General features: G+C 37.2%; 4 protein-coding genes across 4 annotated transcripts; 1 reads left to right on the top strand and 3 right to left on the bottom strand.

Moving 5' to 3' along the window:
- Window positions 1–208: 208 nt before the first annotated feature.
- On the bottom strand, window positions 209–1,690 carry LOC118751058. Its single transcript, XM_036485819.1, has 4 exons — window positions 1,550–1,690; window positions 1,382–1,488; window positions 1,105–1,276; window positions 209–1,042 (listed from the first exon to the last, which is right to left on the bottom strand). Coding segments are annotated over exons 1-4 (888 nt in total). The 5' UTR covers window positions 1,551–1,690; the 3' UTR covers window positions 209–434.
- A 1,405-nt stretch (window positions 1,691–3,095) lies between these two features.
- LOC118751065 (sialin-like) lies at window positions 3,096–5,568 on the bottom strand. The gene is made up of 2 exons (XM_036485828.1): window positions 5,160–5,568; window positions 3,096–5,021 (listed from the first exon to the last, which is right to left on the bottom strand). The coding sequence occupies exons 1-2, from the start codon at window positions 5,401–5,403 to the stop codon at window positions 3,547–3,549; spliced, it is 1,719 nt and encodes a 572-aa protein (XP_036341721.1). The 5' UTR covers window positions 5,404–5,568; the 3' UTR covers window positions 3,096–3,546.
- Window positions 5,569–5,770: 202 nt separating this feature from the next.
- Window positions 5,771–6,783, bottom strand: LOC118751064. The gene has a single exon (XM_036485827.1). The coding sequence runs from the start codon at window positions 6,657–6,659 to the stop codon at window positions 5,907–5,909; it is 753 nt and encodes a 250-aa protein (XP_036341720.1). The 5' UTR covers window positions 6,660–6,783; the 3' UTR covers window positions 5,771–5,906.
- A 2,517-nt stretch (window positions 6,784–9,300) lies between these two features.
- On the top strand, window positions 9,301–15,346 carry LOC118751063. Its single transcript, XM_036485826.1, has 4 exons — window positions 9,301–9,755; window positions 10,494–10,640; window positions 14,731–14,800; window positions 14,901–15,346. Exons 1-4 carry the CDS (start codon window positions 9,708–9,710, stop codon window positions 15,113–15,115), a joined length of 480 nt encoding a protein of 159 aa, XP_036341719.1. The 5' UTR covers window positions 9,301–9,707; the 3' UTR covers window positions 15,116–15,346.
- The last annotated feature ends 1,993 nt before the right edge of the window (window positions 15,347–17,339 follow it).

The following is a 17,339-nucleotide window of genomic DNA, read 5'->3' as shown; positions in this document are numbered from 1 at the left end:
GTAAGAAAAAGCAATTGTTAAGCTTTTATCTATACGGCCAATTAAAACTTTTTGTTTGTAAATAAAGCCTAACACATTTAAGCAAAGTCTTCTTAATTTGTTTGGGAGCTTTAGATAGTATAAAAATACAAGTAATTTTTAAGCAAAAAACAAAATGGACTTCAATTCTCATATAAAAATTTAAGATTATCGTTAATTTCATCACGATCCAATTATCATAACATAAAAAAAATAAATATAAATAAAAAAATATTCCGACGAAAAGTAAAGTCGTTTAAAAATACTAGGGATAGTACATATTTCCCGTAATCAATCAAAAACTGAATTTTGGATTTTTCAGTCAGGTAGTTAGGGCTTTTGATATTTCAGGGACAATGTGAGTTACGCCCTTTCCATACTACACTAACGATATCTACAATGTACATATTAAAATTTTATTTCTGATTATACTTATATTTTAGTTCTTGCATTGCCAGCCTTTCTCTTTGCTCCAACTCTAATTTTCGTATTTCGAAGTCTTTTCGCATTTTTTCTTCCTCCAATTCTAGTCTTTTCATCTCCAGATCCAGCTTTTTCTTCTCTATGCAAATTCTTTTTTCAAACAACTCACTTCTCCTTTTAAAAAATTCTGTTAATTCATGAATACTATTTTTATATGAGCACTCATGTGTTCCTTGTGGCCTTTCATTAGCACAATTTGCTCGCTTGGACAGGGGATCGTCATTTTTTGTTCTTTTTGGCATCGCCGATATGGATTCCGGATCAGGCTCCGCCACCTCTGCCGTGCAAAGTGGCTCCTCTACAATATCAATAATCTCTGGCTTTACCATCAGCATCATGTCTTCACTCCATGAGCATTCACCTTCTGCTGACTTAGAATTAGTTTCCATAAGTCCATCGAGAATCTCGGACTTCACTGCGACCAACTCATCTTCATCACACCAACGTTCAGCTTCAGTCGTTGTAACGTTGGTGTTGCGTTCTTCGATGGGGAAAATCTTTGTAAGTCGATCATAGTACGGACAAAGTTTATTCACTGTATCTAAAAGTGTTACTAAATTAGATCGTTATGGTCGTTGTTGATAACTTATGCTTATATCTGACTCTTGAATTCGATGCTATCAAAATCTATACAATTGGAGTTTGCCTTGATCCACGTTTCGGCCTTTAGTAGTGTCTTCTTCATATACCGCACCTTGCAACGAGTTGTCTCGGGAGTAGCATCGATTTTTGTTTTATTTAGTAGCGCCGAGTAGTATACGTAAGCGGAGGGCCTCTATTTACATATTAATGTATGGGGATGCACATGTGCGTGTGTATGTAAGTATATTTGTTCAATGGAAATTATACCAACCAAATACCTACATACATACATACATACCTCAATATTTTCATTCTCCAATAGGTAGTCTAATAATAGTTTATTCTCTTCATCTGTCCACTTCTTTTGTGGTTTTTCCCGCCTCCGGGTCCGTTTCATATCGTCCACTAAAATATCAATCGTCAAATTATTAACTTTAACATAAGTGCACAATTAAAATTTTGTTACTTTTTGTTATTCCCTTAATATTTGTCAATGCAAATTTCTGCGACAAGGCATTAGCAGCTGGCTGTTGTTCAAAGTGGCAATCCACTCTATTCTCGTTACTTGTTAATTGGTAGTTTGGTACCAGTGATGGAAAGCTATGTTCTATTGTACCTTTTTGGCCCTTTTCAACTTCGCGTTACATACGGTACAAATCCACTAATTTGGGTGCATTTCGCACGTGACCAAATTATTTGTCAGCAAACCTTATTAATTTTTATCAGAACTATTTAATTAATTTTTCCTCGGCCTAAACCAAAAAACCTCGCCAGTTGCCTCCTTTGCAAAATTTCACCACTTATTCGACCCAAGTGCAGACAGATCCCTATGAACGCTATGTTTCTTTCATTGCCTTAACTTAAGATGTGTTCCAGTGCTTCAAAACCGTTATGCAACAAAATACCCAGCGGTTTTACCAGGGGAATCAGATCCCGCTGCAACATCATGTTCTTGCTCCAACAGCAGATTGCAAAAGTCGCCGAAAATGAGTCGCCTTGTCAAAAAAAGCTTAATTGGGCCTCGGTCGACTCGAAAAGGTTTCTTCCCATTTGTCGGGGAAAACCAAGGAGATTTCTCAAATTGGAAGAATATCCCTGCCACAACACCATTAATACCTTTAATAATCAGATATTAACTGGCATGCAGATCACAAATTTCATCAAGTCCCAATATGAACATAAGAAAATGTCAAAAATGCCGGCTACCGCAAAATTGTGGAAATGACAGTCAGCACAAAACCGATACGTACCTTCTCTGCAGATGTGCGGCTTTAAAAATCGTTAATGGCATCGTCGTGTATACATAAGAACGTGATTTAATTTTTTACGTACATATACCTCTTTTATTGGGTACAATTTTTTCTCAAAATAGGTACAATTTGAAAATTTTAATTTTCCATCACAGTTTTTAATACAATGCCGTAAAAATGCAGCGAGTTCACCACTACCAAAGAAATGTAAACGACGTACAGTAAACCCCCTAAAAACGTTCTCAAAGAATATGTGGTCACCTGAGTGGAAGATCGACCTATCTCGGCAGCCAGTTCGAAAACGCCCTATCGCAGAAAACTTTTCAAGAACTCCCTAACTGAAAAATACCCTATGATGTTGCTGTTGTTGTAACAGCATACAGATTCCCCAAAGTTTTTGGCGAGTGTTGTTGGAGTGACAGTCCTTGACCAGATATAAACCTGGGTCATTCCAATTACGTAGACCCGGCTGTCGTGGGAACGATAGAAACACTCTATCTTAGAATATGGTTGAAGAACGCCTTATCTCAGAATTCGGCTCAAAAACTCCCTATCTCAGCTAAAAACACATTGACAATGTGCTGAGAAGGGCGTTTTTGTATCGGCAGCTGAGATAGGGCGTTCTTCAACCACATTTCTGAAATAGGGCATTCTTAACTCAAATTCTGAAGAAGGGCGTTTTTGAAAAGCTTTTAAAATATGACGTTTTCGAACTGGCCGCCGAGATGGGCCGATCTTCCACTCAGCCATCGATATAGACTCATATTTGTATAAAAAATGCACTTTATTAACAGAATAAATAATGTTCTCGTTTAAAATGTCTACATACATACTACTGAAAAAATATTGAGTAAAATTGCACCACAAAGTTTACATTTGTAACATACGAACATACATATTTGTATATGGATGTATGTACATATGTACATACATACATACATACATGATTATAGGAATGCATACATTCAATTGGTAATTATTTAAAATACTTTTAGGAGTTTTTACCTAAATGCTTGCTCGCACTAGCTTATGATATATGTATGTATGTATGTATGTACATACATACGTACAACATACATCATTCAATTCCATTGTTCAAAATAGAAACACTAAATTATCACACGTTTGCGTACATACATAGGTATTCGGATATAATAGCATCCATTCGTTTAATATTTCCACTGTTGTGAATTTCCGGGCCCAAATCGGCTTTTTAAGAGCGCACATGGCTTACTGCAGCTAGATGTGGAATACGGGACCAACTCTGTTCTGTGGCGCTGGCAAATATTAAATACATGAAATTACCACCAATATTTACTGCCGCAGCCAGCCAGAATACAATACGCCATTGTGCCAAGGTTTCATGATGATTTATGATAAGCCCTATCACATAGGGCGCTAAGAATCCACATATGTTTGCAGCCGAATTCGTAAGACCATACATAGTGCCTGCGTAACGGGGACTTAAAGCGATGTGATTCATTTGATTACCAGCGTACACAGCGCCGCCAAAGGAACCAACACCGGCCAGCATCACGGTAACCCAAATCCAACTGCAACCAACATAAGCGGTGGCTAGAAGTCCTATCGATGGTATAATGGAAGCTATCGAATTCCATAATTTATACGAGTTTAGCTGAGAAATGTAGCGCCGTTCCAGCATCCAATCCGCCAATCCTGAACATACAATACCCACTATCCAGCTTGTAAAGTATGGTATGGCGTTTAGTACTGCATTTGATTGGATATCAAAATGGAGTATATTGCTCATGTATGTGGGCAATTCTGTGAGTTGCGTGTAAAAGGCCCAACTCTGACCACATTGTGTAATTAAAATTGCCCACAATGGTAGCGAGGTGAAGATTGAACGCCACGGTATTTCCTCAGCAGCTGTGTGTATGACATCCTCATCAGATTCAGATAGTAAATCGCTGTTATTTCGAGGCTGCATAGCACGTAAACTCCGTTCGATGTAGTCTCGCTCTTTGAGAGATATGCGCGGATGTACGCTTGGTTTGTCATACACCAGATACATCCAAAATGCGAACCAAACTATACCCAGCAAACCAAATATGTAAAATGCTGATGGCCAACCTCCAAGAAAATCCAAAGAGCACAGCCATCCTGCTAATGGCATTGAGATTACTGTGCCGATATTAGATCCTGCGTATACGATAGCTGCAAATTTGTTGCGCTCTAATGGTGGTATCCAGTGAGCCAACATGGCATGCATGGCTGGGTAGGTAACACCTTCACCCATGCCTTCTAACACTCGTACAAGTACCAACATAGGCAAATCCCAGTACGCAGCGATTGGTGTTAGGAGAGTAAAAATTGCTGTAATAAGCACACCAAAGCCATAAATCAGCTTTCCTCCCATCAGCTCTGCTAGGCGACCACCTGGGACTTGCGTCAGCACGTATCCGTAAAAAAATGAACCCAATACAAGACCTTGGGTGGCCTCATCCCATACGAATTCTCCCTCCTTAGTGGGTGTTGTATTATTCGTTGGCTTTGGAACTGGGCAAGTATCATCTACACTAGTGGAATTGTCTTCAGGAATGGCTGTTTGGTTCACCATGGCAACTATAGCTACGGACAAATTAACGCGCATGGCGTAAACTACGGCAAAACCAAGGAAGCCCATAAATCCAAAAATATGCCGAGCTTTTGGAAAGGTACCATCATCTGAAACAACGATGGAATAGGTTAAGTGTTGGGAAAAACACTTTCAAATCGAATTTGCTTTGTGTTACAAGCAAATAAATACTTGTTGAAAGTGTACACATTTATAGGGTACGTATATATGCATGTATAGGTACTAACCTTCAACTTCTCTAATTAGAGGCGTATCAGCAGAACTGCCCTCATTTGTGTCTAATTCATCGCTATCTTCATTACTGTATATATTGGTCGCGCTTACTGCTCTGCGATTACGAGCAAAATCTCTGTGAAAATCTATGTCGTCATCAGCACAATCTTCCGCAGCATAATTGCGTGCCAAGCCTGCATCACTATAATCGTCTACAACGGCTCTACTAACGCTACGTGAATTGCTTGTGCGAAACATTCTTAGCTTATCACTTCCTCGGCCTAGGCTCCTTTCAAAGCGCGCAAAATGCGAATTTAACTTTATTTATGCACTTAATAAATAGAACTAATAAATTGTACAAGGTAATTTTGTTTAAATAAACAGAAAAGCAAATGAAATGCAATATCAGCTGGCTCAACCGCAGAGTTGCCAGCTCACAATGTTTTTAGTGGATTAGTAATAATGCCTTTGAGGGATGTCAAATATCAAATAGTTAAAACGACTAACGAAAACAGGCAATAAAACATTTTTTATCTATTTATATTTTTACAAAATAAGGATATATGTATGTTCATGTTTCAGTATATATGTAGTTAGTCAGAGAGGAAAGGAAAAAGGCTATGGCTATATTTTTAATTTATTTATTACATTATTTTGGAAGACGTGTTATTCACAGGTATAAAAACATTTAAAATTAATTGATGTATACAAGAACGAAATTATTTTAAAAAGTTTCAGTCCGCATAACTCACGGGCCTTTTTTAATTTGCAATAGCTGTTCCTATAGGAAAAACCACGTTCTTAGCTCCATTCTGCAGCTTGAGTGTTTCGTAATGGTAATTCTGCTCCACCAAAGCACAGGTTCCAGTTCCCGTAGTCGCATTGGTCGTTTTCAATGGCTCCAGTGAGACTTGATAGCAATCAATGAAGATGTTGATACACGGTATCTTCAAACCTATTTCGTAAGCGCTTGCATGATTACTAGACCAAATCGATGCATTTACTGGTTTTATAGATTCTTTCACGCATAAGCTGATAGACTCCTGTATAGTTCGAAATGTATGAAGTGTCACGACGCCGTTGTAACCATTTCCTAAATGTTCATGTGTGACATCACACACTATTACAGGAGAGTTTGCTCCCAACTCTGGTATAGAAATAGTCTCCCAATTATGTTTAGCTATAAGGGCCAAAATCTTGTTACGCTCAGCATGTTGAGATACGTCAGCTGGGATCGGCTTTAACAGAGCCTGCAGCCGCTCCAGCAATGCAGGACGAGTCGACTCAGCAACGAGCACAGTAACAATAACTTCAGGCGCAAATGGGTATTGCAGTGATCGGGCCAAATGGTAAGCTGCCGCGTTAAGATCGCCTTTATCAGCAACGATAAGAACAGTGGGTGTACACTCGCTCGCGTTGGCCATCTTTCCAGTTAACTTTTCACTTTGTCCAATAACTGCTCTATCGTATTCAATGTTATTGAACATATCCTGAGTGATTTTTATATATGGCATTCCCGTGGTGTATTTCAAAAACAAACATGAAAATCTTATCCAAATTTGCACAGGTCAAATTTATTTGTTGCCACAGAAATCAATTTTCGCGATGAACGCCGCCAAATTTTGGCATATCTGATAAGAAGACCTTTGGCAGTAATGACAGCATTGTTCACTGTTCATTGTGCTATTGTGAATACACTGAAAGGAAAAGCGTAGACCTCTAACGAAACAAAGGGCCGTATGCATAAAACCAAAGCAAGTGCCTTTTTCTTAAGATTTCAGACTTTTTACTCGAAGTTTCAAGTAAAAGCAATTGCTTAGTTTTTGTACGGACAAAACATGAAACCACTACCAAATTTTTTCTTCCCCGCTAAAAGAAGCAGAACAAAGTGCATCACAAATGTGTCGTGCAAACAGGTTGATTCGCCGTTCGTAATTGAGAGAGCGTACCACGTGATTCGGTTGTTGTGGAAACGCCGTTTAAGGTCGGTGTTATGCAGACAAACTTTTGTTTGCCAAATTAAATGGCGTCTGCTTAGTTTGCTCAGAGGTGGTTATGTCGAGTTTGGCACAGGGTTGCACGTTTATTATGGTTTTCATAGCTATTGCCAACACGAAATGAGACTTTCAGATGTACATAACGCGTACAATTAATATATTTTTTATGATATCGTACAGGCAATTAACTGTACCCCTATCTTTGAAACTCCTACAACATAAATTCAGTTCTCTGGCTTTCGGTATCACGGCAATTTTTGTGTATAGCAACAATTGTCACAAAATATTGTATATGACAACACCAAATTTGCTGCAGTTTGACCAAACAAAATTAGTTTGTTGTGAGAGTCGCCAAACTCGCTCTCTCCGAGGTTGCTGCAACAACAATTGCACGCAGTTTGCCAAACAAAATTTCTCCATAACACCGACCTCAGAGGATGGGAAACAAACAGCTGATTGCACACAGCACATAAACATACCTCCAAGTACAAATTATAGGCCTGTCAGAATGAGTACTTGTACTTCAATAACGGAAACGCCACAATGAAGGTGTTGCGTCTGCAAACAAAAATAAGCTGTTTCTTATGGCCGCGTATTTGATGTTTACACAAGTCAATTTTTCAGATACAATAGCAAAACATTAAAATTTTTTTACTAATACTTCCCTTGAGGTCTTCATCACTGTCTCTGGCCTTTCGAACTCAGTTTATTGTCTGGATACCTACTTTACTCAAACAATGTGTAAATTATGTGCATATTCTCGGTGGTCTTGTCTTGTGTAAACGCGGGGTTATACAACTGTCAGCAGTGACGGACTTACTGCCGTCCCTAAATTGGAGCGCTAAGCGTTGCGTTATCCATTGTCGACGAGTGTCAGCGCGCTCCATCCCCAAATCAACGCGTCGTAATTTTTGACGTTTTCTCAGATCCTCTCGTTTTTATTCTCATTTCCTCTTTCACTTTTTTGTCCTTTCTCTTTCTTTCCGTCTTCCGCATCCAACTTCAACACGTAACGCCCTGTCAAAAATGAAAATTCCATTTGCTCGGCGTTAGCGCCGCGTTATTGTGGGATGCTTCATACAAATTGTATGGGCATGAGGATTTTTGACAGTTGTTTGGCGCTTGACGCGCCAATTTAGGGATGGCAGTTACTTAAGGCCCGTTTACATACAACTTTAGCGTTGCGTTGGCGTTGGCGTCGCTTCGACAGCTGACTATGAATACATGCATTTATATGAAAGTCTCCATATAACCAAAGTTGGGCAACGCCAACGCCAACACAACGCAGAAAGATGGCCAACTCTCAACTTTTCGCGCGCGTCGTTCGTCAGCTGTTCTAAATAATCAAAATTATGTGATTTAATTTTAATTTTTAATCAAATGCGGGCAAGAAATATAGTTTTTTAATGCAATTATTGATGTAAAAATTTTGATTTATCAGCCGCTAGTATGTTAATTTAGTGACCAAAGTATTCTGTGCTAAGCGTTCATTGTAGCAAGCACGGGCGTTACGCGCGCCGCTGTCAAAGCGACGCCAGCGCCAACGCAACGCCAAAGTTGTATGTGGACGGGCCTTTAGGGCCCTGTCTCCATAGGAAAACACTGATGTCGTGATAAACATGTCAAAAAATATATTTCCAATGGAGATCGCCTATTTCTCATGAGCTGTATTATATGTCAGCGCTGATTGCTTGACATCTATTGGAGGCAATTCGATAATTTGATAGCCATATTTTCATTTGAAGGAAAGGGTGCTGGTGGTAACATCGACGAAATTTTGATATTAAGTCAAAATAAAAGTCTGTTCCCTATGGGATTATTTATGATTACGTTTTAGGAAATTATTCAGCAAGTTTTTTAAAGATTTAAATGTTTTTAAACACTGAAATTGAGAGAATGTTTTCTGGTGGCATCATGCGGCAAATGATTATTTCAAGGCATCAAAGTGCCCACACACAAAAACTTGCAATCATATTGCTAGTCAAAATGACAGTTGGTAGGCCATCGGTGTTTGCCAGTGGAGTTCTGCGGTAAAGGAAAATAATATTTTTCTCAGTGTACCAAACTAGTCCATCATGGCTGGCAATGCCATATTTGACTAATGAAATCAGTGATTACGACATTTCTCCCTGTTACTTTTCAGAATCTAGTTAGACTTCTTCGTGCAAAGGTTTTCAATAGCTGTGCGATTTCTTTCGTCGCCGTGCAATTCTCGAAAGCTTGTTTTTATTGCGTACATACATAAGTTTGTATATTAATTATTAGTATACTCAGCAAATGATTCTGCGCATTGTGTAGAAAAAGTGAAAACAAGAGGAATTTGCGAATATGCACCTGTAGCTGCATTGCGAAACAACAACAAAGTCTGCAGCATATCAGCGCGCGCTAGATCCCGAGGCGAAAGTGGGGCAATAACCAAATCAACTGCAAAAAACAAAACAGCTGTTGCTCATTTAGTGATTACTGCAAAACCAGCCAATTCAGCATCGCCATCAAAATCATATTACCGATTGAATAGCGTGTGATAAACTAAACTATAAATTGCCAAATACTAACGCAAGCAGAATGGCGGACATAAACGAATTGATTGGGTCATCATTTGTGCGTGTTAAGGTAAATAATACCCAGAGGACTTATGGGACACATACGCCCATAAGCGAAAGTTATGATAGTACAAAAAGTAGATACGATAACACCACGATGTAGCGAACCACGATCTTGTGATAAGCTTTATCACCGAACACTTCCCCTTTAAATCCTACGGTTACTTTTATGTACATATGTATGTACGTAGGTTTCCCAAATGTGGCGTACATGCATACATTCGTGCATAACGTTGGGGAGGGGCTGTCCGAACGTTATCAGAATTTTTATTCGCTGCATATGTACATATGTATGTGCTTGCATATGTTAATACTTTTACTATTTGACGAGCAGCTAATTTAAATTATTTTTACAATTAATTGTATTGACTGCGGCAGTGAGTCAATTGCTTTCGCTTCAATGCAATGAATTGAAATGCATTGTCAATCAAGTACCTAGTACAGAATGTTGGACCCCCTAGACCGCAACTATGCTGCATTTTTATGCTGTATTGTGGCGGTGCCTAGGTATAAATCGCAGCCACAAACATTTAATACAGTCTATGTGTTTGAAAGGCAATTTTTCTACCTCTTCCCCACTTTATCCATTGCTTTAATGTATGAATATACATACATATATGCAGTGTATGTTGATTGGATGAACTTCAATGGCTTCACCACGGATTCTCCTTCAAACACCGTTTCGGTTTAAATGTAACCGAAGTCTTATCTCTATAAATAACTATATTTTTAATTCTTCGCTTTACAGCTCGTCGCTTTTGTACACTTCTTCTTCATCACAAATGCTATGCTAGGAACGTGGGGACATGGAGCTTATGAGTTTTACAATTTCCTCTTTATTATTTCCATGCTCTGGGCAATGCATTGCAAGGAATCTATTGAAGCGGCACAAGTGGTAAGTATCCAATGTATAAAGAAACGTCTGTACATAAACGTCTGTAGGTATATAAGTAATGGTAGTACATTTTAACATCTGTTTTACATATTTAAACTCATTTTACAAGTTTGAGCTGCTTTCGATTCGCCAGTCCTTAGCGGATTGGTACGGCTCCTATCTGCTATTTTTGTTGTTGTTCTAGGGGTTATAGGGAAGGGTGCAACTCCGACTGGGTTAGTCTATAGGAACGGTGTTAGTTGAGTGGGATTTAGGGGGCATGCGCAGAGATGTTCGAGTCGTGGGGTGACACTCCGCAAGCCGGGCACTGCTTGGGCACATCTGCATCTACCCTGCTCAGAAGAATTTAGCCTGCAGAGTCGCTCTGTCGCTAACTTTATTGTTGCTTTTCCAAGCTGATTTTTCGTTAAGCGAGCAGAGTCAACTTTATGCAAAATAGATGTAAACTGTAAGCTTGTACATATACACATGATCAAATTAATTGAAAATGGCCAAGAAATTTAAAATAAAATAAAAAATATCACATATTGTACACGTTCTTAATAAGTGCAAAAATTCAAAGTGTATAATTTTTGATTTTGTCCATTAAAAATTGTCAAAGTTCATATCGTCGTTTAAAGTACAAAAACCGCGTGACTGACATTTGCTGCAAAATCGCGTAACTGACATTTGCTGCAAAAATTGGATTTGCTCACACAAGCTCCTAGCTCCTCTTAGCTCGTCTTGAAATATACTAGCCAGAAATGTGATTGCTTTATAAAAAAGAGAACCATTTTGAAATTGAGTGCTTTTGCTCTTTAGAAAATAATTTAAGCAACTTCACATTGACTTGATAAGCGGTTTTGTACTTTAAACGAAAATATATTTATTTACTCCGCGCAAAAACCTTAAGCGATATTTTCTTTTAATTTGTAAATATTTACCCATTTAATATGGGTCCTACTCGGCATGATGTTGCACCAAGCAAAACGTACACTCATACAATTAAATTGCATGCATAAGCATGTGTGTACATACAATACAATATGTATTTATGTACATCTCTGTTTAAGCAGGTTAGTGACAAGCAAGTGATAACAACCAGTTGCTAACTAATGTGTGGAAATCTACGTATATACATACATACATACTATTTATGTATTTATGCTGCAAAAACAGCCTATTTTAAACGCTTGTTGTTATTATTTTTTCTTATTATTAGTCCCAAGGGGGCAACCCTGCCGCCCATCCGTCGAGATCTAAAATATTCGGCTACAGAAGCAAATTCATCACATGATTATTATGCCTTTATCTTAGGCAATCATTTATTGAGAGGCGATAGTACCGCTTTCTTAATGCTGAAAGGAATCTAATATATCAAACGTGCTGGAATGGAAGTTAAAATCCTGGCATAAGCAACGGAGTGGCTCATGTACTTGAGAATTAGTTTAGGGGTTAAAATTGTATTGATACAGGAGAGGGAACATTAAGGCTAACTTCAGCCAGAAGAAGCGGACTTGATATTGAATCTTAAGTTAACCATAAAGGCCGTTTCACACCATTGGTCATTTTCCCAAAATTTGGTGCAAATCGTATCCCAATCTTGTGTATGCACAAATATTTCTCTTTATCTCAATCAAGAAAACAATTTATAAAAAATGTACAAATCTGTACAAATGTACCAGTTGTGTGACACTGCATTAAAAATTATACCAAGTCTTTCCCCTCGACTGATAAGTGTAGGAACACATAATTCATAAAAACTTTGAATTGTAATCAAGAAACTGACTAATAAAATACCTTAATATTGATTTCCTTTTTTTGTCGTAACCTAGTTGATTTATGCGAAGGTGTGGTAAAATCTCTAAATACTCTAAACTGCCCACAGTAAACCCACAGACCATTTCGCGGTCTTTTATGTGTTCGGTTGCTCCCCGCCAGTGACCACATTCATGGTGCGAAAATATATTTCGGTGGTAGCACTTCCTCACCTAACCCTACCACAAATATATAAAGCGCAGACGGTGTAAGGGGTACTACAGTCAACTCCGCTTTCTTAATTGCAAATGGTTTTAGTAAAAATATCGCGGAACTTAAAGAAGCGATTCACAGCAAATAATGATCCAGCGAATTGAGAAAGCTGCAAAAATTTGAAGTAAATCATAATACGATTGACTGCGAAACATTAGGCGTAGACCTAAGTGATCTGTTCAAAATGAAGTTGGCAGATAAAAGGGGAGTGAGTTCTAATCAAAAAAGGAATTGCCACAATAGGTTATTCAACGGAAAGGCCAAAAAACGCAGATACGCCAACCTAAAAATGAGACATGTTATGATTTGTCGCTGATTGCAAATCTTGATTAGTTTTAAAAAATATATATCAAACACACGTTTTGAAGAGTAATAAGCAATTTTATAGAAGTAGCTCTTGTTGGCGATAATATTAAACCAAAAACTAAAAAATGCCGAAAATCAAAATATAATTTTTTGATTAAGATACTCCTCAAATCTAAATTAAAGATTGAAGAAAACGACATCATACAAAACTAAGCGGAATAGACTGTATAAGCATGCTAATAAAATCGTAAGAAAATGGCTAACATTGCGTGCTGTACACTCTTTGTTTTCGAAAGGTGGTAATAAAAATCCTTATACACCGTTACTGCCCCCAACTGTGAAGAAAATTAGAAATGTTGCATGTCAGAGTGTCAGAGTTGACCTTTTTTCAAATTAATGAAGCTAAGCCAGTACGTACAAATGTATGCATCCAAACTACGTACAGTTTCCACCCCCCCCATTAAAACGCACTACCTCAGAAAGTAGAGTTTGCAAATTTCGCTACAACAGCATTTTTTGAAAAACATACATACATATGTATGTATGTACCAGGAATGTATGATATCGACTACAGTGCGCAAAAGTGCTCTTCGGCTTAGAATTTCACATGCAAAGGTAGTGACGTGGTATAATAAATAAATACATATAATATGCATTAATGTTCATATGTATGTATGTATGTACACACATACATGTGTATATATACTCTTGCTACAAAATTAGTAAAGAACGCGACGTCATCGTCGCTTGGCCTCTAACTTACCGACTCTTCGCATAATTAATATAATCAAATCAACACTTTTCTACTTCTCTTTTTCTTGACATTAGTAGTGTTTAGTCTTTTAGAATGAAGCTTTTTGCCAAAACAGATTGAGTTTATCTCTTTATATTCAGCTTGTTAAAATTGTTATTAAATATTCAAAATATGCAATGTATATGGTTGCAACTCTGCATATGTAAACAATTTATCGCAGTGGAACAGTATCCACAAGTTGTAGTGGTACGTTTTGGAAGTCAGCTTATCTTTCATGTGCACCTTCCTTATCTGATTTTGCCATACATAATTATGTATCATATGTAATTGCCATTGATAGTAGCGGAAGTTTGTAGTTTGAGAACTTTTATAAAATATTTCTTCTCTAAATGCTTTGTTTGCCAAATTTTTATTCCAGCACCTAAGCAACAAAATTTCATATACACGTTAGTGTCCCAGCTGATAATTTGGTAGGCCTTCTTATTTGAAGCCATTCGAGAAGGTTTACCAAGGAAAGGCTGAAAAAAGTGGCCTTTTGGAAGGGCTTTTTGCTCCTCAAAATATCTACTGCGAAAGAGTTCAAATCTCAAAGAGAACAAAGAAGAATTTCATTCATATCTGGTTCACTGTATTACACTGTGGCATTAGTCTTCTGTTTATTTGCGAGTAATCCCGGAGTCATTCCAGAATAGGCTAAGTTTACATATGTATGTATGTATATTTGCTAGCACATATTTTCACAATGTTCTTATGTTCTTATATACATACATCCTAATACATTTTTAACGCTGGAGTTTCAACGGATTCACTGTACATATACAAGTTGCCGCCAACCATTTTTTGTTTGCTATCGTCACAGTAAATATTTTTACTGTTAGTATAATATATTTTAAAGATATTTATTTGAGGTTTCTATGTACATATATTTATTCATCTATAGTATAAAATGCGTTATTAATTACCTCATTCATACATATGTCCCTCTTTCATTGTACTTTTTTTCCTTTCGTTTACTTACAGGCGCTCGTTATAAACGCTTCAAGTATATTCTTTGATTTGATATGCATAATAGTATATTTCAATTTTATGAGTAAGTTGTATAAATATTTATTGTGAATTTTTAGTTCAACAATTTGATTGCCCTTTTAAATTAAGGACTTCTTCTAAAAATCTATTTCTCAAATTTTCAGATGGCTGGGCGGTTGCTTTCTCTATTATCAACTTGGTTCTACGCCCCATCACTGTTATACTACTATACAGAGAGTTTAGTGCGCGTGGCGGCAGTCTACAAACCGGCTCCGTTTTTCCCACCACACAACAGCGCACTTACCAGGACATAGATCGACCAACACAGCCTACTCCAACCAACTCTCAGCCTGGACCCAATGTTGCTAGTATCTTTTAAGAATTTGGAAAGAAAACCAGCATAGAGTATAAAAATGCGATAGAAAGTCGGTGATACGTTTCCAGTGTATAGCGTGCACACTATGACAACATGATGTTCCCGTCTCATTGGTTTTAGACCATTTATTTAAAACATTAATGTTATCGAAAAAGGTAGCTCCAAAAAGATTTAGTGTTAGTGTAAAATCTACATACTTCCATTTCAAAAGATAAATCATTATGGCATACTCTACTTGAGCTCGACATCTTCTACAAATTATTTTTTGCATCTGTGCCTCTATGTGCAAGCCAAGGTCAAATACAAGTAAAGGTTTAGTCACTTCATCTTAGAAAAGTCTGCACAAAAGTTTATTCTGCAGTTGTATTCGAATCTCTACGAGGTCTCATATTGAATTGTAATTCTTAACATATGTGTTCGTATGGAACAGTGGCTTATGTCGAAAGGCTGGCTTTAGTATAATGCGGCATTCTCAGCATGCGATTGCGAATGACTTACTGGCGCGCCGAGCCGTTGAAGAACTTTTGGCAAATAAGCGTGCAGAAATAGTTCCGATACTAGCAAGTCAATACTCTTATTAAGTCTTGTCAAAAAATTCCTTGTCGTTTAAAGAATAAAGCGAATGCCAGCTTCCCGACATAAGCTACTATTCCACATGAACACAACATAACCCCTTTGTTTATTTTTTTTTTGGGTATTCTTATTAAACGCTTATACCTTGAAACGTCATTTAAACGATTTATAACATAATAAAACTTTCAAACCATCAAAGAAGCGTATTAACAGATTTACCTGTACGTTGGCATGCAAAACATAACCAGTTATATTCCCTTTTAAAATTTGAATTCATTAGTAAACAAGTTATTGCATATTTTAAGTGCAAAAAATTATTTAGTTTATTATACTCTTCAGGAGATTTTATATGCTCCACTGTGCTCAGTAACTTTTCGCCGAACGACTATATTTTTTTTATCACTTCATAACTTTAATTTGTGCAAATAATTGTTACAATTTTAAATTCGTTCAAAAATTGACCTCAACAGGAGATGGATAATTTTTTTTTTTTTTAAGAAAAAATTCAATATATTTTCAATAGAGCCTTTTATAATTTATAAAATATGTACCTAGTTATAAACGATCACCAAAAAAATCACAATCAAAAGATTCATCGAAATCTTGGAGAACTACACATATTTACAATTGCGATGTTTTTAAAGCAGTGGTATCCGCCCACCAACTAAATCAATAGTGCTCTTGAAGACTTGTAAAATAAATGGAGTAAAATTTTTTCAAAACTAAAATTAGCCAATGAATAACAAGCAAAAAGTAAGCATTGTTGGTATTATTTATAATTCCTTAATCAAAGCACTAAAATCAAAAATAAAAAAAGCGGGTTACTCCACTTAACTAACTATGGGCTTACTTATTTACACACATATTTTATATTTGATATACTTTGAATAAATACGTATGAATTGTTATGGTATAAGGCGTGTGTTGCGGCAGGTAAAATTTTTACTTATATATGTACTAATTTGTGCAATAAATAACGACAATTATAAAAGATACGCTTGCTATTTCAATAAACAGAAAAAGGTGTGATGCATCTCCGTTGTAAGAATGCCTAAAGTTTGCCCTCGGTACCAACCAAAGTGGTTGGACTACGTACCAGACGTACGTGTGGCATCTTTTGCTTACTATTTGTCATTTGCGTTTTCCCGTATATCTATACCATTATTAATGAGCTTCGAGTCACTGAAAACAAATTCTACTCTACGCTGCTCCACGATACACATTGGAAATATCTGCAGACTTGTGCGAACATGGTCCTAAATACGGCTGCATGCTACTACCTCATTTCCTAGGAACATCACCTTAACGACGAAACGCAGGTACATATTTGCTTTCAAAGCTGTTTCTCTTCGGATTCCATCGTGGAATCAAAGGGTATGTTTCATAACGAATCTTGATAAGGCGCCTCGTTGTAAGAAGGCACGTCATCCTCGGCGATCGCTCTCCACAGATCCACATAGAGTAACCGAAATAAGAGGGTCATATAGCCTTAAATCAAACCCCACCCCCTATTTACGCTATTGCCTTTAATTAGGTACAACTTACCATCGAATTTGTAGAAAACTTTCTTAAATTAAAAAAAAAATGAGCACATATGTGGTGAACACACGATTTCAATCGCAATCTGATACCTTGAGGAATGATTCTCTTACCC

Source organism: Rhagoletis pomonella, unplaced genomic scaffold (assembly GCF_013731165.1).
Source record: "Rhagoletis pomonella isolate Grant_MI unplaced genomic scaffold, Rhpom_1.0 Rhpom_scaffold_00512, whole genome shotgun sequence".
NCBI lineage: Eukaryota > Metazoa > Arthropoda > Insecta > Diptera > Tephritidae > Rhagoletis > Rhagoletis pomonella.
Note: the sequence above shows the minus strand (reverse complement) of the source record. Positions and strands in the feature narration are given on the sequence as shown.

Coding starts and splice junctions, on each gene's coding strand:
- LOC118751058 (XM_036485819.1), bottom strand. Junction 1,277..1,381: donor TGGAGAATGAAAATATTGAG/GTATGTATGTAT, acceptor ATATGTAAATAG/AGGCCCTCCGCTTACGTATA. Junction 1,043..1,104: donor TGATAGCATCGAATTCAAGA/GTCAGATATAAG, acceptor TAACACTTTTAG/ATACAGTGAATAAACTTTGT.
- LOC118751065 (XM_036485828.1), bottom strand. CDS start 5,403: ATGTTTCGCACAAGCAATTCACGTAGCGTTAGTAGAGCCGTTGTAGAC. Junction 5,022..5,159: donor TCTAATTAGAGAAGTTGAAG/GTTAGTACCTAT, acceptor TCGTTGTTTCAG/ATGATGGTACCTTTCCAAAA.
- LOC118751064 (XM_036485827.1), bottom strand. CDS start 6,659: ATGCCATATATAAAAATCACTCAGGATATGTTCAATAACATTGAATAC.
- LOC118751063 (XM_036485826.1), top strand. CDS start 9,708: ATGGCGGACATAAACGAATTGATTGGGTCATCATTTGTGCGTGTTAAG. Junction 9,756..10,493: donor CATCATTTGTGCGTGTTAAG/GTAAATAATACC, acceptor TTCGCTTTACAG/CTCGTCGCTTTTGTACACTT. Junction 14,801..14,900: donor AGTATATTTCAATTTTATGA/GTAAGTTGTATA, acceptor TCAAATTTTCAG/ATGGCTGGGCGGTTGCTTTC.